Below are 24172 nucleotides of genomic sequence, written 5' to 3'. Positions count from 1 at the left end.
TCCATTTTTAGGGTATTGTAGTTACTTTCCTAGCAACTTGTCTTCTTATCGCTTATTAAATAATAACTTTACTTCCATCATATTGACATTTTCTCTCCTATTACAACATGCTATTGTTGATTTACTAGCAACTTATATGGAAATTTCTTATTACTGTTACTTTCCTAGCAACTCTTATTATGAACGGGGTTTCCGTACTACTGTTGCTTTCCTAGCAACTCTTATTATGAATGGAAATTTCTTATTATTTCAAGGAAATATCTCTTCCTTGCCCTTAGTCTTCTAATTATATTAAGTTCCTAAAGGTTTTTAATATCTAGGGAAAAAAGTTTTTGGGGATGAAAAGTGTCAATTTTTAAAAATTTGGATATGGGTGTCGTAGCGCCGGGCACACGACGTGTGTGCCGACCACTTGGAGCAGATCAACATTATAGTCGATTTTTGGCCTCATTCCGCACTTTTCCAACATTCCCTTGGTCCCCCTTATTTTGTCTCGACTGGGTCCCACACGCACGAGGCACGCATTGTGTGCCTGCCCCCGAGCTTCGATTTCTTCATCTCATTCAACTCCACTACTTCTAGATATCAGTTATGCTACATTACCCTAAGGTTTGAAGCTTTATAAAATGATTGATATTTATAGATATAAATATATTTTGATAAACCACTTTGATAAACATGTATTCCCCTCCTCCTCCCCCTCCCCCCCTCCCCGCGTGTAAAACTTTTGAATATAGTAAAATGGGGTCCTAAACTGTGACATCCCCATTTTCACGGGCAGAAAAGACCGATTTTGTTTATGCTTTATAAAAACCAGAGTACTTCTTTTGATAAAAATGTTGCGGAATTTGTTCCCAGTAAAACATGATAAATACGTTATCAAATCATTTCCGAAGAAATGTATTTTTTATTCATTTTAAGACATTTGGGATGTCATTGTCAATACAGAAACATAAGCATAAACAGAACTTACATTCATTTACACTAGTGATCTACATCTCCTTAATCTCTCAGTGTAATGTAACTTCATATCGACACCTGTGATACAAATAAGCTTGAGTGGGTCAGGTTGGGAAACCTGGTGAGTACATAGGGTTTTCAACCCACAATAATTTAATTATTATGTTTAACCATCAAACAATCAACCCAATTACCCATCCCCATTATTTTCCTTACTCTTAAGATCTACCCTAAGAGTCATCTATCATGAATTCGTTCATTCCGAAGTCCATTGCTTTCAGGGTTTATATGACAGGCATTAAGACCATAGCTGCCAATGCTCGTTCGTAAAGCACTAATTCCATAGCTGCTAAAGTTCATTCATCGGGTACTAAATCCACAACTACCAGTGTTTATCTAATATGTACTAAGTCCATAGCTAGCAACGTTTATCTAACAGGTACTAAGTCCATAGCTACCAACGTTTATACGATAGGCACTAAGTCCATAGCTGCCGATGTTATTTGTTAGGCACTAAGTCTATAGCTGCCAATGTTCACTCATATCATCTTTTATCTCTCATCATTCATCTACCTATGTTTTACCCAACATATTCGTAGATATAAAATACATATACAGTTTAAATTATTTAAAACATGTATAAAATCGTTCATCCACCATAGATAGCAAGTATACAAGTTATATGCACACATAGCACGTAATTTATATAAAAGACTTCATATATATGTGTAAGATGAAAGTAACTATGCACTCATTTGTTAAAGTGACGACTCGAAATTCGAGCAGTGCTTCGCTTCTTAACAATATGATTTCCTTCGATGAAACCTAGTATTATTACCACTAGACTTTAGTCTAATATTTATTGCAACTAGTTATTAGTCTGGATTCGTCATTAACTTAGAGTCTACTTCATGATCTATCAAGTAAGGAACAACCAGGTAGGATCATATCGGGGGTAGGGTCCGTTTGGTATATGAAGTATACTGTTTGGAAATCCCACTTTAAACACCTCACTGAATTATAGCCTAGACATCATCCCCATAAGTAGATCAATCAGTATAACGACTTTGAATCACTGATAAATCTTATTTATAGGTTCATAATAACGATATTATATTTAAATATAAGCTATATTTAAAATATGGTAGACGTATCTCACTTACAACAGGTTTTTCTCAAAACTGGGCTTCACTGGAGCAGCGTTTCCGAGCCAAAAAGCTCTTTTTCTCGGAGCCTCGAGGCTTCCTTCGGGTGCTAGGGAGTTTACCCAGGCTTTAGGGGGGGTTTTAGAGACTAGAGAAAGGTTCTAGAGAGAGAGAGAGAGAGAGAGAGAGAGAGAGAGAGAAGTGATGGGATGTGTGAGGAACTCGACAGCCTTCGCTCATCTATTTATAGGGATGATTGGGGCCACTCACGTCGTGAGTCCTTAATGCTCACGTCGTGAGCTAGCTTGGGCACCAAGGCAAATCCTGGTGCTGACACGTGGCATCGCACATAGAGTGTAAATCAGTCGATTTTCAAATATTTATAACTTTCACATACGATCTCCATTTTCGACATTCTTTATATCCACGCGTAGGTAAAAATAAGATCTAAAACTTTCCTTTTGACTCTGTCGGCTAATTCTCGACCGATCTTAAGTTTAACTGTACGAGGAGATTACACTGTTAAATGTCCGCGTAAAATTCATAACTTCTACATACGGACTCCATTTTCATTTGTCTGTTTACTGTTGAGCTCTTATTAATGAGATCTTTAACTCACATTTAGGTCGCGTTGGCTAAAAACCGCTCGATCTAAAATTCGAGTTTCGGGCTGTGCACTACTAAGCCAAATCTTAAAAAAATCATAACTTCCTCATACGAAGTCAGATTTGGGCGTTATTTTTATGCACGCTCTCGGTTTAACGTATACTAAAACTTTTGTTTAGATCACTAAGGCCAAAAAGTCCTCTATCGTAAATTCACTATTTACGTCGTGTAGTGCCGTGCCATTTTTGTCGCGAAACTTCGACGAGCCAAAACTTCTTCGTTATAACTCGGATTTCGGCGTTCTTTATATGTACGGAACCCTTGTGACATATTCTACAACTTGTTAAGATTACTCCTTCTAAATAATCTTCCATCAAAAACTCATTTTTGATGCTCGTTGTCTCTAAATTGACTAGCCCGAATCTGCGGGCGTTACATAAACTCACTCTAGCAGCATAATCTGAGGCATCCATGCTATTGTATCCATAGCTTCGCGCCATTAGGATGACTTCCGAAATAGCTTGAGAGATAGAGAGAAAGAGTTCTGGGTGTGAAGAAATCAGAAAGCGAGCACCTCTATTTATAGTGCTTGTGCGCGCGACACACTTCATACGCGACGTTCACTCGACTCGTGGATCAATCCATAGTATGCCACTTGTTACACTTCTGATGGTCCACGTCTCTCTAATCTCGAAGAATGTGGGTGTAGCATCTCGATTTCCAAGTATTTTGCATTTTGACCCGTGGTATAAGTATTGTTTGCGAATTTGGTCCCTCATGGCATTTCTGTAATTTTTGGGAGTGGCTTGCGTACGCTGAAGCGTACGTCGGGCGTACGTGGCATGGACCTAAAACCCTAATATTTAGGGTTTGTGCACTATTTATTCGTCCTTAACTCTCAACGATCCCTTCATTCATCAGCCTCCGGCCTCATATTCGATCCTTGCAACCCTAATCCATTTCTAGATATTTGTTTAAACTTGTGTTGTAATTAATACCTTTTAGATGTATGTTTATTGTCTTTGTGAAATGAATTTGGTTATTTGTATTAGATTTTTTCTTCATTTAGGTAGAAAAAATCTGGATAGTTGCTTACATTTTTGTTTTTTTACTGTTGTACATTTCCTCGGAAATCCCTAGGAAAATGTCACAAAAATGTTACCAAAACTGTCACAAACAAACTGTCGTAAACCTTCCCAACAGAGGTGTATGTGTAGAGAAATCGTGGATACTGCCTACAAAAGTTTTTTTCGGAAATTTCTCGAAAAAATCCCTACGAAAAGTTTTCCTATGATGGGTTTTCCAAGGAAATGAAATCCCTAAGAAATGACTATGTCTGAGGGATTTGTTAGGAAACGTTTCCTAGGAACCCCGCTTTTTTCTAATAAAGGTTTTTCCGAAAAGTAAAAGCAAACATGCAAATGTTTATCAGTGTTTATGCTCTATACAATAGTATCCATATAAATATAAAAAAATAGATTTTTTTTATTTTTACGGTTCTCACTAAAATTTATGTTTCATTTGATCTTTTCTCTCTCTTTATATATATATATATATATATATATATATATATATATATATATATATATATATATAGGGGACAGTTCAAATAAAAACAGTAAATAGTGTGAGAACGTAAAAACATTTTTTTTATGTTATTATTCTGCAATGAATTTTGTATCGACAACTTTATGTCATTATTCAGCAAAGAATAAATGAATAGTCAAAGGTTAAAATTAAAATTAGAATTTACTACAAAAATGCACATACATAAGTTTATAATAGAATAATAACATTGTAATGAATATATGACTAATCGAAAGTTAATATTTATATTAGAATTAGTTCAACAATACACATATACAAAATTCATTACAGAGTAATAACATAAACATAGTGTTTTTACGTTGTCACACTATTTACTGTTTTTATTTGAACTTACTTCTATATATATATATATATATATATATATATATATATATATATATATATATATATAGAGAGAGAGAGAGAGAGAGAGAGAGAGAGAGATAAGTTTTTTTGAGAAATAAAAATTTACCAGAACTTGAGAACTCATAATTTGCTTATCTTTTTTCAAAATTGAAAATAGAGATGGACTCCTAGACCAGCGACTAAGATACATGGTGAGGGGCATTGAGAGAGAGAGAGAGAGAGAGAGAGAGAGAGAGAGAGAGAGAGAGAGAGAGAGAGAGAGAGAGAGAGAGAGAGAGAGAGAGAGCCTAGCATCTGATGCTTTGGTTGAAACTAAAAGCACCATTAGATGCAAGTATAGAACAATATGTCAAATCTATGTACAGCCCATGTAGAGTGATTATGATTATAACATATACATGGTATGTTATATTTTTCTCTTACCTTGAAGGAATTTATAAAGTGATGGCGTTATTAGTTCATCTGATCGAAATGCCAAAAATGCGTAATCATTAAAACCTCAGCAAAGGAATTGTTGGATTTAAAAAACAAGAAAAAATCGTTCATTCTTGCAAAGAAACTTTTCAAAAGATTTCACATTATTTTAGTTTAAGTACCATTTGGACATCATCAATTAATGCAGGAACCTTTTGAGTGGAAGAGGTCTAGTGTCCAAGTATTCTTTATGATTATTCAACTAAAATATCGTACTACAAGAGTGCTTAGGAAGTCAGCTCTTCCTTTTTCATATTTGGGATCATATTGCTGATTTTTAATTAGTAAACAAAGAATGGTTTTTCTATTAGATATCAAATTGGTAGTTTTATAATTAGTAAACAAGGAATCACAGGAGTTGGTAGATGTTCACGGGTCACAGTTTGACATACCAAAAGAAGTGTTGATAAATTAAAGAAATAGACCCAAAGAGCCCTCAATAATCAAATAACTGTTATTTCATATATATTTATTTATTCCGTGCAATTTGGACATGAAAAAGACATCTGATACACACTTTCTTTATCCAAAAAAGCATCAGATGTAGACGTTTGTAATAGACAGCAAAAGTTGAACATTGCTCCTTTTTTATTTTCTTCGGTCTATAATTCGAATACTATTTATCAACAATGATACATGCACGTTCTGATGACATAGATGCCATCAAGACGCGTGACATCTATGGTGCTCTCGTTGATTTTCACACAAGAATTCGAGATAAAACAAGTATTGATGCCTAAAAAATGTGAAAGATTCATAACATATCATGAATCAATTCTACATTAGAGAAGAAAACCATTATGAAACTATGTACATTACTGTGTGACTTAAAAGAGAATTTTGAGTTGAGAGAGAATGATCGATGCCATTATGCTATTAGTAAATGCTTCAAACTTTTTTGATGGGAGATTGAATTGACATGTGGTATATATATGGAAATCGATCCCGTACGTATAATAGAGGGAATGAATCGGCTCTTATTAGGTAATTGAACTTTTAAACTTCATAATGTTTAAGGGATCCGTTATGGTAATTAATTAAAGGCTAAAACTGTAATTTTACAAACCAATTATAAGAAAACAACATAAATATTGGGAAGCAAGCGTTGAATCGGTGAGCGTTGAGGAAACAAAGTTGTAAGGGGGCTCATTTTCCGATAGACTCCCACATTCCGCTCTCTCCTCTCGATTTTGATTAATACAAATAAATCACTGACAGAAGAGAGATTGTTCCCTCAGTCATTGATCCCGGGAAGCAAAAGATGAGGGGTAAAGGTAGTCAAAATAATAAAAAGGAATTGTTATAAGGAAAGTTCGTTAATTCCTTTTATTCATCGTTTTTGTTCAACGTGTCTCTAGATCTCCCACTCACTTGTTCCTTAAGTAGCTGTGTTGCAAATAGAATTGCTTCTTTAGACATTTGGATATACAAATGAAATTGCTAACGAAGAAACTGGTTCCTTTTAATATGCACATTATGTGTTTGATAAAATGTCTCAACAATATATATTGTTTACTTGTGGTGTTGATATTGCCCTAAACTGCTGGTTTTACTTTTGTTAAAAGGATCAATGGAATGCCAGGGAATGTTATGTATAAAATGAAATTGAAATGTAGCAAAAGCACTAATTGTGGCATATAATCCTAATTGTTATAAAGTTGAAGTCTAGAATAATGGGAAATTCAATCTACAAAAGCACTTTGATTTTATGTTTTAGGTAATTGATCTTTGTGGACAATATTTTAAAACTTGTTAAGTGGTATTGAAAGTCAAATCTTGGAAATATGATGTTACTTGTGAGAAATGATGTCAAACAATGCTTTATATTGACCAACCAAACTCGTTAGGTACCTAATCTATTTATGGTGTGGTTTGATCATTTTGGAAATGCATCATCAGTTTCATTGTTTTTGTTCATCTGAGCCCATAACAAAACTATAAAGCACAAGGGACTTGAGATGAATGACCATGCGACGATGCCACATCACATAGTTGGCATCATCAAGAATTACTGATATAGGGCATACTGCTCGTGAGAAATTTCATGTAGAATTATCACAACATATCAAGAGAAAACCAACAGTTATTTAGTTCTTTAATTAATTAATTGTATTTATTGTTGAAAACTTGAAATCTCATCGCCTACACATATGCGTAGAACAATTTTGTAAACATTCTAGAAAGGTAACAAAGCATTTACTACAGTTTCCTTTATCAATCGGTTTTCCAATAAGACAACAACAAAACTGCATCCACGAAATTGCCTCACTAGTGCAACAACGTGTCGAATTTTGTGTTAAATCTTCAATCCTACAAAGGCTACCTACACACAAAAACATGACACAAAATTTGGAAGTGATTTTAAATCGAAAAAGTTGGAAGTGATTTTAAATCAAAAAAATAACAATATATATAATAAAAATGTTATTGAAATAATATTCATAAACACAATATATATTACTAATATTCAATGTTATAAGTAATGATTGATTGCCACAGCAACGAAGAGCAAGAACGAATAAATCAAGTATGAAAAGGTCAAACAAGAATATATATATATATATATATATATATATATATATATATATATATATATATTTCAATCTAATTTAATAATAAGAAAATGTTATTCCTAAGCATTGGGCATGTTTTATAAGTTTTATCTTAATTCTAATTCAGTAATAAAAAAAATATAATGGGGTCATGTGCCCCTATCCAAAGACATTGGATATGCTTGTGTATAGACCATAAATTATTTTGTGAACTCAAAGACATGCTACAACCCGTGAATCTCTAATTTGCTCAACTTTTTTTCGAAACCAACACCACCAATCTCATCAAAATCCAACGTCAAAGGCAGATCCATACTCTAAAATAATATTTGACGAACTTTTTTTAACGTGTATATATATATATGCACATTTAAATGTGCATATGTATTCATATCAGCACATTTTCAATGAGACTCTAATTTCAACGTTTAAAAGAATTACAATTAAAAAATATCAAATAAATACAAAAACTAAATGTATATATATATATATATATATATATATATATATATATATATATATATATATATATATATATATATAACCAAGACCAAATAAAAAGAAAAAATTATGGTACGAAGGTAAGAACATTTTTATATACATATTTTTTCAGCGAACCAACAAATAAATCATTAGACGAATCAAATTCACATGAAAAAAATTCTCAAAAAATACCTTTAATTTTCATTTTTGAGTTAATTAACAAACAATTTACTTTTATGACAGCTGTAGTGAATAACAACAAAATCATCATAAAAATGAATTTTTGGGAAATTTTTTTATGAATAATATTATTTTTGATTAATCTACTGATTCATTTGTTTTGTTCGACAAAAAAATATGCAGAAAATTTTTTTCTTACCTTTCTACCAGTAATTTCATTTTTAATGGATATATATATATATATATATATATATATATATATATATATATATATATATATGTTAGGAACATCTATGAACTCATAATTTCCTGAAAATCCGAGATATAATTTACCATATACTTTTTTTTCAAAAAAACGTTGATACAAGCCTTAATCGCTGGTTTACAAGGTATTGTGTTAGAAAAAAAAAAGTTGAAAAGAACAAGATCATTTTTATGTGAATATATACACATTTGTGATTTGAACATATGCAAATATATGGATCTGTAAAAAAATGTGTTTCTTTTCCTAAAAGAATTTCATTGATAGGGCTCAAATTTGTGCGACTAAGCATGTTAGAAACTTATTTTTTGAAATAAATATTGGTCAAAAAATAAATTTCAGTTCTCAGGAATTTATAGGTTCTCAAATGATCTCAGTTTTTTCTCTCTCACTTTTCTCACTTTCTCTCTCTCTCTCTTTATATATATATATATATATATATATATATATATATATATATGTGTGTGTATGTGTATGTATATACATATATATAATGTATATCTTGAGTTATTCATTAAAACAATAACCTATTGAAGATTTTACCTGTAAGTAGGCATGCCAATAGAAGAGGAATAAATATAAGAATGATTTTCATGTCAAATTGAGTAACTAACAGATATATCATTTGGAGAACAAAACAACAATTTATACAATCTTTGCAACCAAAAGTAAATTATAAGCATCATGAGATTTGCATGAATATATAAACGTCGTAAATGCAGATCATGTGAATTGAGCATTGCGTTTTGTTTACTTTGATGTCATTGCTTGGATTTCGTTTTCTTAGATCTCAAGTACGTATATAATGTCTAAGGGTGGAGGGACTCATTCCCTTGAAACCCAGTCAACCACCGCCACATCAACTTTTCTCGTTCATCTATCTTCCATCTTTTCCAACCAGAAAACATGGAAATTATATCTTTTCCAACCCATTCAATTTTGAACAAAAATCATACAAACCTAATTCAAAAAATATTAAAAACACATCAAACTAATTTAAAAGCATATAAAGCTAATTTAAAAACATACAAAATTATTTGTGTACAAGTCTTAAAGGAAGAAGTACAAGTAGTCAATGCATGGGGGTTGTAAATGGTTGAACGGTTTCATAAACCCACTGAGATGACAATCCACTTGACTCGCTGCTTGAAGGAAATGGTGTCTTGGAGGTACCGACGGAACCTCCTTATTTCTCCATGGCTTCGTCGTCCGTAAAAAGAAATAAGTTGATTTAATTAAAAAATCATATGTTAAACACTTTTAATAATATTTTTTCGACATTTTTTGTTCTGTTGGCCGGGCAATCTTCTAGTAGGACCATCTATCTATCTTAGTCGATGGTGAAGGAGTCCAAGGGTGTTTTTTCAATTTTAAGAAAGGTTAAGCAAATTAGGAGTTATTGAAAAAATTTATGTTCTCTCTCTCTCTCTCTCTCTCTCTCTCTCTCTCTCTCTCTCTCTCTCTCTCTCTCTCTCTCTCTCTCTCTCTCTCTCTCTCTCTCTCTCTCTCTGTTGCAAAAATCGATCTATGTGGCCGATTAATCGGAATCGGGTAGGGGCCGAGGCGCCTAATTAGGAAACTAACAAAAAAAATACGGAATCAGTCAAAATCGGCTCCAATTCAATCAAAATATGTCAAAATCGGAAAAATGGAATCGGTTAAAATCTCGGAAAAAATTAGAAATTTTAAGTTTTTATTAGATAAAAATATTTAATTGTTATTGATATTTATCTATTTTGTTATAATTTTTAATAAATTTGTTATATTTGTTATATATGTACATTATTTTCCTAAAATTAGTTTCATATAATTTATCCAATCTGCGTACTCGCCGCCTAGAATGAATACTCGATCTACGCTAGTCGCCCAAGGAACGTGATAGTCTCATTTTATTTACTTTTTTTTATAGTTTATTTTAGCGTACTTCATTCATAATTTAGATAATTTGCATGAATATTTTCTGTTTTGTTATTTTATGACTATTTCGGGTACTTTCTAGTCTCGTTAGCTTTATTGCAGATTTCATGGAGACTAGTGGAGCAGGAATGTTCGGGACGTATGGAAAACGATTGGACTTAAAGGACATCAAGAATTATGGGCTTGGTGATAATGGAGTCGATACATAAAATGGGCTTTAGATGGATGGAGCATGGAAGAAGATGGTCTCTTAATTAAACGAGGATGGAAGAATTTTTCAAGCGTGCGGGAATCAATAATCAGACAAGTATGTGAGCTATGGATGATTTGGGGAAGTCAAATTGGGCTTAAAATGAAGAAAACATGAAGAATATTGGGCAACAAGCTTAGTGGATTCGTTCTGGCAAGTAGGCTAAGTCATTGGAGGCCCAAATCACAAAAGAGTCCAAATTACAAATGAACCCAGCTCAGCACGCGGGTCGTGCAAGGCCCTGCATGGGCAATTCCAGATTTTTTTTGAGCTATGTGGGGAAGGTTGGTGTGCCACATTTCTATACTTTTACACATCCAATTTTGGAGTTTTTTCTCTGGAGATTTTGAAGGTTTTGAAGGCTAAGAACACCTCAAGAACATCATCTTTTCATCTCTAAATCTTGTTGAATGTTTGGTACAATCTTTTCTCATTTTTTTTCCTTGAGTTTAGCCATGCTAGGCTAAACTAAACTTGGTTGACTTTTGTGAAATCCTTTGACTATTTGTTGAATGTTGAAGACTCCATCAACTTGTTCTTAAATCTTTATGAGAATGTTTTGTGTTTTAACATCTTATTACTACTTGTATGTTTTTATTCATTAGTTTAAATGTGTTTGTGGTGATTAGTTGACTAATTTCTTGATTAAGTAAATGATCTTCAAATTAGCAAGCAACAAGTGATTTTTGTGTTAGTTTTACTTCACACAATCATAAAAAAAAAAAATTTAACATGGTAGTGAAAACATTTGACTCCTCTTGGATTTGGTGACTTTTTGGTTCTTAATACTAGTTGACTTTCACTAATTACATGCTTAATGGAAATTGTGCCTTTGACTTAGGAAATTGTTATGAGCTTCTCTAACCATTTTAATAACTAAGAAAAGTCTAGGTAATCACAAGCTTCTTGGATTACTATAGCCAAGTTAAAGATTTACAACAAGTATTACATCATTGGATTTTAATGATATGTTCATCAAAAGTCAAAGTGAGGAAATCTTAAGTCAACCATCTTTCCCTTATTGATTTTATATCAAATTCTTGTTTTTGTCGAAATTGTCCATTTAAATCTTAGTTTAATTCTAGTTTATTTCAAGTATTTCAAAGGACCAAAACCCCCCATTTTTATTTTTATTTTCATTTTACAAGTATTTTTACAAAGAGATTTATGATAGAGTTAGAAAACCGAACCAATCTTCGTGGATACGATCCCTTTACCACTATACACTATTTTAGTATGTAATATTAGGGTATTTATTTTGTTGGCCTCGACAACCACCAAATTTTGGCGCCGTTGTCGAGGATTGGTTTATTTTTAATAAATTTGTTTCTCTATGCCCAGACCTCAACGTACAGGTGCTTTGATTTATAATCCGGAAATTAAAAAAGAAACAAGGCGTTTGGCGAAGGAAAAGAGAATAGAACGTGGTCAAACTTCAAATCCTCACGAGGACCCGTTGGTTGAAACTGCTTCCTCAAGTGACACTGAACCCGATTCTAGCCCCGATCCTCCCCAAGAAATTCCCGAAACACCACCCCTACCACAAAATCCACCCATCTTAACCCCAATTACAATGGGGGACGGAGGAGAAGCTCCCGAAAGAACCTTGAGGCAAATGATGGAAACCGATGTTACAGAAACTCCAACCGGCATCAATTACCCCGTTTTGGAAGGAGGTTCGGAATTGAAGTCAAGTTTAGTTCATCACCTTCCAACTTTTCATGGATTGGAGAATGAAGACCCTCATAAGAACTTGAAGATGTTCCACATTATTTGCACTAGTATGAAGCCACAAGGGTCAACTGATGACCAAATCAAATAAGGGCATTCCCCTTTTCATTGGCCGATAGAGCAAAAGATTTATTATTCTATCTTCCATCGGGGTCAATCAACTCATGGACCGATATGGCAAGAGCTTTTCTTGATAATTTCTATCTCGCTTCAAGAGTCTCAAGTCTTAGAAATGAGATTTGTGGAATCCGCCAAGGTCAAAATGAGAATTTCCATGATTATTGGTAGAGGTTCAACAACTTATGTTATAGTTGTCCACAACATCAAATTCCGGAACAACTCCTCGTTCAACACTTTTATGAGGGGTTATTACCAATTGAGAGAATACTAGTTGATGCCTCAAGTGGTAGAGATATCTTTAGCAAAACTCCACAACAAACATGACAACTCTTCAACACCACAGCTGCAAACTCCCAACACTTTGGCCCACGCCAAGACATGAAAACAGATACGCAACAAAAAGTCAACGAAGTGGGGACATCGAACCTAGAGTCTCAAATCAAAGATTTAACATACGTTGTTCAAATGTTAGCCATGGGACAAACTCCACAAGTGATCGGTTGTGGAATATGTGCAACAATGGGACATCCTACGGATATGTGCCCCATTCTTCAAGAAGATGCAGAACACGTGAATGCCAGGGGAGAGTTCCAAAACTACCACAATAAACCGTTCGGTTACCAAAACGCATACAATTCAAGTTGGAAGCCAAATCCCAATATGAGCTACAACCCAATACCATTACCTCAAAATGCATTGGTTAGACCTTCCTATCCACCACAACAACCCCACTACCAACACCCACAACCTCACTATCAACCCAAACCACACCCTCAACATCACCAACAACCTCCTCAATCCCAACCAAGTAGCTCCGGAATGTCTCTTGAAGACATTGTCAAATCCCTTGCCACTAGTACCCAACAATTCTAAAAAGAAACAAGAACTCATATCTCCAACCTTGAAGCACAAATGGGAGATATAATTATATCTATAAGGAAGTTGGACTCACGTGGCAAATTACCTTCTCAAACCGGAAAGAATCCTAATGTCAATATAGTGGCATTGAGAAGTGGTAAACAAATCGGAGATAGTAGTTCAAAGAAGTCAAGGGAAGATGAGGAAGAAATAGATATCACTCGCCTTGAGGACCCTATTTTCAAGAATGATGCACAAGCCGGACTTCCAAAGAAATTAACCCTTCTATTGACTCCAATGGCCACTCAACCACCATTTCCCTCCCAACTTGGAACCTCAAAGAAGAATGCGGAGGAGAAGGAGATCTTGGACACCTTCCGAAAGGTGGAAGTAAACATTCCATTTCTTGATGCGATCAAACAAATCCCTAGATATGCAAAGGTTTTGAAAGAACTTTACACCAACAAGAGAAAATTGAAGGGGAATGAAAAGATTTCAATGAACGAAAATGCATCCGCGGTCTTACAAAGAAAACTTCCACCTGAGTGCAAAGATCCGGGAATGTTTACGGTTCCTTGTAAGACAAGGGATGTCACTTTTAGTAGAACCTTGCTCGATTTTGGTGCTTCTATTAATGTCATGCCCTATTCGGTATATGAGTCGTTGAATGTGGGTCCTTTAAGCGAAATGGGTGTCATAATTTCACTTGCGGATAAATCAAGTGTTTTTCCTAGAGGTGTCCTAGAAGATGTTTTGGTGCAAGTGAACCAATTGGTCTTTCCGATGAATTTATATGTAATTGACTTAGAGAAACAAGTCTCCTGCAAATCAGCTCTAATTTTGCTCGGGAGATCATTTTTTAAGACGGCAAGGAAAAAGATTGATGTGTATATGGGTAGTTTAACAATGGAGTTTGATGGTGAAACAATAAGTTTTAATATTTATGATGCTATGAGATATTCTAGTGATGTTTCATCTTTTTATTTTTTTGATGTTGTTGAACCAATTACCCAAGAATTGTTTGAGTTGTCTAATGGTGATATGTTGGAGATGATCCTAAGCAAGGTGTTTGATTGTGGGAAGCTGGCCGAAAAATTGAAGCTTTATTCTTTGGATCCGGAAGTGGAGAAGCTGGTCAATAATTTGGAGGTGAAGAAATCTACAAGATTTGATTTCAAGCAAATTAAATTGCCCCCAACTCATACAAATTTGCCACCATCCCTTGTTCAACCACCGGAATTGGAATTGAAAGTCCTACCTCAACAGTTGAAGTATGTCTACTTGGAAAAGAACGAGACTCTTCTGGTCATCATATCCACTCATCTAACCGAATTTGAAGAAGAGAAACTCTTCAAGGTGTTGAAAGAGAATAAAGAAGCCATGGGTTTGGCAATTGCAGATATTAAAGGGTTGAGCCCCTCCACTTGTATGCATAAGATTTTGATGGAGGATTAATGAAAGTCGAGCCGAGATGCATAAAGAAGATTGAATCCACCTATGTTGGAAGTTGTGAAGAAAGAAATATTGAAGCTTCTTAATGCGGGGATGATCTATCCAATCTCGGATAGCAAGTGAGTGAGCCCGATGCAAGTGGTGCCAAAGAAGACGAGAATCATGGTGGTCGAGAACAACAAATGTATGATGGTTCCCACCCGTGTGCAAAACGGGTGAAGAGTATGTATTGACTACCGCAAACTCAATGCAAGCACAAGAAAAGATAATTTTCCATTGCCTGTCATTAACCAAATGTTAGAAAGGTTGGCCAAAAAGTCTCATTATTGTTGTCTAGACGGGTACTCCGGTTTTCATCAAATCCCGGTGGCACCGGAAGGCCAAGAAAAGACAACCTTTACATGTCCATTTGGCACTTTTGCATACCGGAGAATGCCATTTAGATTGTGTAATGCCCCGGCCACTTTCCAACGTTGTATGGTTAGTATTTTCTCGGAATATGTTGAGAACATAAATGAAGTTTTCATGGATGACTTTACGGTATATGGCAACTCCTTTTAAGAATGTTTGACCAAATTAACCAAAATTTTGAAAAGATGCATTGAAAAAAATTTGGTTTTATATTTTAAAAAATGTCATTTTATGGTGAGTCAAGGTCTTATTTTGGGTCACATTATGTCAAAGAAAGGAGTCGAGGTAGATAAGGCTAAAATTGATGTCATTCAAAGCTTACCTTACCCGACTTGTGTTCGGGAAGTTTGTTCTTTTTTAGGTCATGCGCGTTTCTACCGAAGGTTCATCAAGGACTTTTCAAAGACAACAAGACCAATGTGCCAACTCTTGCAAAAGGAGGTTGATTTCGAGTTTAATGAGGCGTGTAAAGAAGCTTTCGACAAGCTCAAGGATTTTCTTACATCCTCTCCCATCATACAAGCACCAAATTGGGACCTCCCCTTTGAGATCATGTGTGATGCAAGAAACTATGTTATAGGCGCCATTTTGGGTCAAAAGAATGGAAGAGCCTCATATGTGATCTACTATGCATCAAGGATGCTAGACAATGCTCAAAGCAACTACTGTACCACGTAGAAGGAGCTATTGGCCATAGTGTTCGATTTTGAGAAATTTTGGAAATATCTACTTGGCACCAAAGTTATTGTGTATTCGGATCATGCGGATCTCAAGTACTTGATGACAAAGAAAGATGCAAAGCCAAGACTCATCTGGTGGATCCTACTATTACAAGAATTTGTTTTTGGAAATTCGGGACAAGAGTGGATGCGAAAATCTTGTTGCTGACCACCTAAACCAGATCACTTCAAATGAAACTCCTCTCCCATTGCGGGACGAGTTTCGGGATAAGCATCTCTTTTCCCTTACTCAATCTATTCCTTGGTATGCCGATATCGTTAACTTTTTGGTCACGAAAAGGTATCTCGACACATTCACACGTGCTCAAAAAGATAAATTAAAAAGTGATGCAAAGTACTATGTGTGGGATGAGCCTTATTTGTGGAAACATTGTGCCGATCAAATTATTAGGCGATGTGTACCCCAACAAGAGCATCAATCCATTTTGCAATTTTTTCACGAATTTGCTTGTGGAGGACACTTCGGGCCTAACTGAATTTTGAGAAAAGTTATTGAATGTGGGTTATTTTGGCCAACCATGTCACGCGATTGTTATCTATTTTGTAAGAGTTGTGAACGGTGCCAAAGGACGGGGAATATTTCACAAAAGAATAAAATGCCACAAAATCCGATCCTTGTTTGTGAAGCTTTTGATGTGTGGGGGATTGATTTTATGGGCACATTTCTTGTCTCATTTGGCAACGTTTACATCCTACTCGTGGTTGACTATGTCTCTAAATGGTTGAGGCCAAAGCCACAAGATTGGATGATGCCAAAGCGGTTATCGACTTTATAAAATTTAATATCTTTGTGAGATTTGGTGTGCCTACGGCTTTGATTAGTGATAGGGGGACACATTTTTGCAACAAGATGATGGAGGCTTTGTTGAGGAAGTACAACGTGACTCACCGTGTCTCTACCGCCTACCACCCCCAAACGAACGGTCAAGAGGAGGTTTCAAATCGTGCAGTGAAGTCTATCCTTGAGAAAAACAGTGAATCCGACAAGAAACGATTGGACTTTGGGGCTTGATGATTCCTTATGGGCCTACCAGACCACTTACAAGACCCCGATAGGCATGTCTCCATTTAGGTTGGTTTTTGGAAAACCATGTCATCTTCCCGTGGAATTAGAGCACCGTGCCTTTTGGGCGGTCAAGCAATGCAACTTCAACATTGATGAAGTAGGAAGACATAGGAAGCTTCAACTTCAAGAGTTAGAGGAATTGAGAAATGACTCTTATGAAAACTCGAGAATTTACAAGGAGAAAACGAAGCTTTTTCCATGATAAGTCCATCACTCGGAAGCATTTTGAACCAGGACATAGGGTCTTACTTTGCCATTCACGATTGAAGTTATTTCCAGCCAAGTTAAGATCAAGGTGGATTGGGCCTTTTGTTGTAATAAAAACTTTTGACCATAGAGCGGTGGAAATCCAAAGTGAAGAAACGGGACAAATTTTCAAAGTCAGTGGGCACCGTTTGAAGCCATTATATGCAAGTTTTAATACAAATGCTCTTGAAATCATCCATTTGGATTTCCCGAGGTGTTGAACCAAGCTAGAAGGAAGTCTCGCCAAAGACGTTAAAGAAGGGCATTTTTGGAAAGAATTGTGTTTTCATGTTATCACATTCCAATAAAGAAGTTTTGAAGATGTTTTTATGTGTATTTTCGAGTTATTTTTGAATCATTCAAGAGTTTCTAGGTGTTTGGGGGCCTTCCAAAGCAAGAACTAGTGAAGAAACGGAAGAAAACGGAGCAAAAACGGAAAAAATTAGCTGAAACTTGTGCGACCCGCGCAGGGGTGCGCGGCTGATCTGCGCAGGCATGCTCGACCATGCAACAAAAACCCAACTCGTAACTACCATATACGTGCGACCCGTGTGCTACCTTGCGCGACCCACGCACCATGCTGGGCCATTTTTTACGAATTTTGACCAGGCTTTGACTTTCGTTGACCAAATGTTTTAATGAGTTAACCAATGTTGACCGGTTGTTGGCCTCACTTGACCATGGATTAAACACTCCAGCAAGTCATCTTCTTCATTTAACCCTATCAAACTCCCACCATTTTCTCTCCACCTCTAAAGAACACAAACACCAACTTTCCACAAAAATTTGATTTCCCGGAGTTCTACCAGTTGGAATTCCGCGAGACCACTACCATTCTTCACCATTTTTCATCCTCTATAAACCCCACCCAAAATTTCCTCCGATCCGTTGCCGAAATTTGGGGCGCCAACACCACCACCTCGCTGCTTTCCGGCCAACTCCGTCCACCACTCGCAATTATGATACCACCAAAGTGTTTCTTTTTCCAAGCTTTATACATCCCACCGAACAAAACCACAAAATCTCACCAAACATTTCGCCAGAAATTTTGAGCCAACACGAGCCGCCACCGGACTTTTTGCAAAAATCAAGTTGAAAACATTGTTTATTGAACAAGCATTGCATTTTGGTGCCCAATTTTTGGGACGAAAACGGTTGAATCGGGTATCTTCTTTCCTTGGCTTTTACTACATTGTGTTGCTCTAATACAATAATTGCAACCAATTATGCTTTGAAAATTGCCTAGGATCGTTTGTTATTGCCCGAATTATTTAGAAAAATTGGTTTGAGAATGGTTGAAATTGGTCAATTTGCTTGGAAATTTTTATTAAAAAGTGTTTAAACTTTGGATGGGATTTGTTCATTTTGACTAGAATTGTTGCCAAATTTTTGTTGGAATTGTCAAATGAAACCGAGTGGTGTTGTTTAAAACTGTTTGAATTGTCAAAAATTTAGGTGCAATTGTTTATTGGAATTTTTGTGTTCAGTTTAAATATAGTTGTATTATTTTAAGTGCGGTGAGGGAGGGATTACATTGGTGGATTGTTTTTGTTATTTTAGGTCTTGAAAATAGGAAAAAATACAACTCGGGCGCGCTCCCATGGATCGCCCGTTGATCGTAACCCGCAAAAGGATGTCGCCGGTACATCACGCAAAGCAACGGGTAAACGGAAAAAAGGAGGAGAATAGGGAAGTGATCCTTCCCTTACCAACACCGAACTAAAAACCTATCACTCCAACCTCCGGGGTCGTATGATCCGACCAACGAAATTCTACGATAAAGGGTCAATGAAGAAGCTTGGGGTGCACAATAGTGTGTTATTTTTGTTCCAATAATTGGGTTTGCGTGGTTTTCTTAGACTCTGTGACAGAACTTACGAAGAACCCACCATGGAACTCACATACAACATGCTTGATTCCATCATGAGTATCCACGCTCCATACTGCATCTACCCCCAACATCAAGTGTACCAAGACTTCCTACGTAACCCAAATGCACACTTTTGGATGCAAATTTCTGAGCTCAGTTCCTTCAATCCAAGCCGACAGCAGGCCAAGCACATCGTTCACCCCTACTGGCGAATTGCACACCGAGTTCTCATAACAAGCATCTTCGGGCGTCTCGAGCCTGGTCAAATTAACAGATGTCAACTCTTTTTCCTCCACAGCATGAGATACGAACACCACCTCAGTTTCTCAGCCTTCTTCTTAGACAAGTGTGACTCCATATGTCAGCGCACTACGGAGGCAATTTTCATCGGGGGACTTATCACGATCATAGGTCGTGTCGTTGGCCTAGACTTCCCTGCTCCCGAATACATACTTGTCGATAACCCGCCCAACTTCCTACTAGACTATAACACCCCCATTCGGATGGAGATGTTTCTCGATCGGGGAACCCGTACATACGGTTGGCTAGACTCTGATAAAACCCCCGTTTACATCCTTCCAAGTTGGATCGGTTCTTCATTCAACTCATATGATCCCGACACTTGGCTTCCTCTAGACCAGTTGACCCAAGCGGGTGTATTTCCAGAATTTGACAATGATAAGGGTGAAGAAGTAGACGAAGAAGCAGAAGAAGAAGAAGAAGAAGAAGAAGAAGAAGAAGAAGAAGAATATAATGATGATGATCATGATGATGATGACGAGATGACCGAGGCCGAAGACCATTTTTACTTGCAGCCACCACCGGTTCAGCAGCCCATGTCTCCGCACGACCACTTTCAGGCTCCTCCACAACATTTTGACCAGCCTCAGTATCAGCCGCAGCAGCAAGGGGGACACGAGATCCCATCATATTTCCCCCTACATTCTTTGACAAGTTCTCCATGATGTTCTCCATCATTCAGCGCATCAACACTCAAACACAGGAGAACACCCGTGCCATTCAGGATGTGGCGACTTGCGTTGGTAGACTAGAACAGTCCTTTCCATCCACTTCCCGTCTGGTCCAGGACATGTGGGACTACCACTACAATCACGAACACTTTCCGCATCCCGATCCACCAATTTAGGTCATTTCTGCCCTTACCTTAAGCATTGAGGACAATGCTTGTTCTTAAGCATGGGGTGGGGTATTTCCTTTTACTTTTTCATGCATTTTTTTAGTTAGGTTACATATCATATTAGTTTTAAGTTAATTTGTATTCATTTTTTTTATAATTATTTTATAAAATTCCAAAAAGATTTTATTTTCTTTTTTTCTACTTTTTATTTTTGCATAACATTTAGCTTAGGGCATTAACATTCATGTATTTTTGTTGTATGTTTATTCTCACCCCCTTGGATGCCATGGAACAGGTTCATAGTTATTGTATCGTTATTGGTCTAGGATCTTGTTGCTATCTCACTCATCGAACTGGGACCATTAGGCTGAAGTTTGGGACTTCATACTTGGGATCAACTGCTGGAGCTTAGAGGGGTAAGTAATCATAATCGAATTTGAGAATACAATTTTCACAATTGCCAAATCTCACAATTCAAACTATGAAAAGGGATGCCGTAATCATAATCGAATTTGAGAATACAATTTTCACAATTTCTATCTTCTTAAAATCTCTCTTAGTGAAAGCATTTCCTCACAATCATTTTCATGAAGGAGGAAAACCTTATGATACTTAGATTTTATGATGTATGTGTTCCTATCCATGTGAATTTGTCAAAACCAAAGTTTGCGACAAATCCAAACTCATATGGACCGAACGTGCTCAATCTCGATTTCTTGCCTCATGGTAACATGAATGCCCACCATGTCTTCCAAGCAACTCACCCTTTCGTATCAATGTACTTTCCATCGATCAAGGTGCTTTGTCTTTATGCATTCAAATGAGAACTCATAGAACTCACATGCATAATTAACTCAATTGGAATGGCACAGAAAAAGAGTATGTCATCCACGATAGGCTTTAGACCTCAAGTCGTGTGCTAGTGATGATCAACTAGGTTTAACTCTTGATTTGTTCTTGAAACTTTTCAAGACCATTAAGACTCCCACTGACTCCTTGACATATAAGATTCTCTTGTCAAGAAACATTCCTTGACAAAACAAATATTTAAGAGTTAGTGTAGTTTTTATCAAGACTATCACTTCACATAATTGGTTCTAGTTGGTCTTTGTCTTATCCAAGACATCACAACTTACCAATTTCAAATGTGCAAGAATAAGAAAACTTTTCCAAATTCCACATTTGTCGAGTGTTATAAACCTACCTAAGACTTGTCACTCATGTCAGAATCTTGACACTAAGACTTGATATTGGAACGAAGTATGATTGACTTCTTGATTTAACCATTTCCACAATTCTCGATTCATCTTCTTAGACATGCAATTGCACTAAGACTCACTTAGAGGATCAAATGAGATATGGTTCTTAATCATTAAGACTTATCATAAAACACAATAAAAGGTAATCTCCCTTCTTCTTAGAATAGAGAAACTTTTATCTTTCTGCCTACTTGATTCTTCTTATTCGTTCTGTTATTGATTGAAACTCTTTCAATCAACTCAGAATTATACTTAATCTTATAAGTATAACCATATTTACTAAACTTTAGTAAATCATGACGAATATCTTTATCACTCTTGTGGTGGACTTGATCAACGCACAACCTAGTGTACTTGATCTCCTAGTCCTTCTCCTGACACTTTGTCAAAGAATTAGTCTAATTTCCAAATATGAAGTTTCTCATTCATCACGCAACCAAGTTCCATGATTCCAAGTTTCTGTCCAACTGCAACTTGGGCGATGAGAATCTTCCATTATTTGGCAATTTCTCGACATTTCCACAAATAACATAATTAAGAATCAAATCCATTATAGAAACAATTAATCATCAATTTTTCATACACACCATTGCAAGGATAAATAAATAAGACAAAATCAAAATTTATTTTATTGCGGAAAAACTTGTCCTTACAATGTAATTCAACTGAAAAACTATGCTATTACATATTTCTTATCAATCTATCCTAACTCTAGAGTAGCAGCTCAAAAATCTGATCCTCGAGTCCATGCGATCGAAATCCATTTCTTCATGATCAGATTCAACACGCTTCTGCCTTAAGCTTCCTCTCTTTTCTTCGATCCTGCAAAACATCAAAATGTAATCTTATCACATCATGTATTAAGAATCAAAGAATAGGAACTTATAGAGTTAGTTAATAGATTTTACCTGAAGTAGAGCCATACGTCTTGACTCTCCCATCTCTTAGATCTCTCAGATAAACAGGGCAGCTTCGTCTCCAATGCCCCTTCTCTTGGCAGTAGAAGCAGATGGACTCTTTTGGAATGGCACAAGGAACTATCTCAGAATTTACCTTTTCTGGATTTCCAATGTCACCATTTTCAATGTCCATTGAAGTTTGGGAGTTTGATTTGCCAGACAAATTTGCTTGATCATCACACCAAATCATTTCTGATTCAGCAGCTATAAGCAAATAGGTCAAATCAATGAGGGTCACGTCATGGTCCATCATATAGTACTCTCTAACGAACTCACTATATGATTCAGGAAGTGACTGAAGAACCCAGTCAACAGCCAACATTTCTGAGATATCGACACCCATCATCCTTAACCTATCAATGTGTGACTTCATCTCTAAGATGTGTGCACACACACGTTTCCCATCTTCGTGTTTACTTGCCAAAAGGGCTTGAGTGAGCTTGAACTTTTCAAGCCTTTGAACTTGTGGGTCAGGGAGAATAATTGGAGGAGGTGGAGGAAGTGAAGCATGACTCTCATTTCCTTGATCGTATCGTGGAACGTCATCTTCATTTGGAAAGCTTGTTCCAAGGGACTTGGGAAGACCATTGTAAGATTTAGACATCTACAAAACGGGAGAAAATTCAAGTTAGTTGATAAGAATCCTTGATGTAACACCCAAATGAAACATCAAGGCTAGGATCCAACACAACATTCTACAACCTAGAAGAGGGATGTCGTAATCTAGTTGCAGAATATTTGAAGGTAGGTAAATGACGATTTACCACTTCCCACCATGAAAGACGAAAAAGAAATTTAAGTTTTAAATGAATTGAAACTCCTAGATATTTTGAGATTCATTGAACTTTTCAATGGCATGTTTAATCTCGATTATGCCCTTCTATTTGTGACTGGGATGCCGAGGATCACAAACAAGGTGTGAATAACCATACGAATCACGTGGTGCACCCAATTGCTACTATCACCTAATCAATGTGCCGGTTAGCCACACACGCTCCATTGATCTATGATAAACATCGAGCCACCCTTCGCCACCAATGTCAATCCCAAATTAGTGTGCCGGTTAGCCACACACGCTCCACTAACGTTTGACAAGGGTACAAAGTGTAATTCCATGGATTAGCATACAAATTCACATTTTGCCCTAAAGTAACTAAGACTGGGAATTTGTAAAAGCATTTAGTTACTTTGTACTTCATTATACTTATAATGGAAGGTTTCGTCCTATCCCACCCGTTCGGCTAACGACCCTCCACTAGTCAAGAGTGCGGTGGGTAAGAGCGGATACCCATTCAATCGCCATTTTATAGGCAATTTCCTTAAACACCCCTTATAGACCAGCTTCGTGAATGAGGCCTACTAACGGTAAGACTGACTCTTTACTCATATATATGATATTAGACTTTTAATGTTACATATATATAGTATAGGGTGTATTTTACACTTTTAAAATACTAGGTGCTTTTTATTAACTTTCTCTTTTAATTAAACTTTTAATTAACTTAACAAAACCATGAGGGTGTAATTTGAACTATTCAAA

The 24172-nt window shown here is 36.2% G+C and overlaps 1 protein-coding gene across 1 annotated transcript; it reads left to right on the top strand.

Moving 5' to 3' along the window:
• The first annotated feature begins 13545 nt into the window (after positions 1–13545).
• LOC145163399 (uncharacterized) lies at positions 13546–14946 on the top strand. Its single transcript, XM_079082240.1, has 2 exons — positions 13546–14410; positions 14507–14946. Exons 1-2 carry the CDS (start codon positions 13546–13548, stop codon positions 14944–14946), a joined length of 1305 nt encoding a protein of 434 aa, XP_078938366.1.
• Positions 14947–24172: the final 9226 nt, after the last annotated feature.

The sequence above is a fragment of the Lactuca virosa genome, chromosome 3 (genome assembly GCF_052849685.1).
Source record: "Lactuca virosa cultivar CGN04683 chromosome 3, Lactuca_virosa_CGN04683_v6, whole genome shotgun sequence".
NCBI classification, from domain to species: domain Eukaryota; kingdom Viridiplantae; phylum Streptophyta; class Magnoliopsida; order Asterales; family Asteraceae; genus Lactuca; species Lactuca virosa.
This window is presented reverse-complemented; position numbering and strand designations above follow the sequence as displayed.

Bases quoted from the DNA above. Each gene is read 5' to 3' on its own strand.
- LOC145163399 (XM_079082240.1), top strand. From the start codon at position 13,546: ATGGGAGATATAATTATATCTATAAGGAAGTTGGACTCACGTGGCAAA. The intron at 14,411-14,506 runs GTGAAACAATAA...CAATTACCCAAG, and splicing joins TTTAACAATGGAGTTTGATG to AATTGTTTGAGTTGTCTAAT.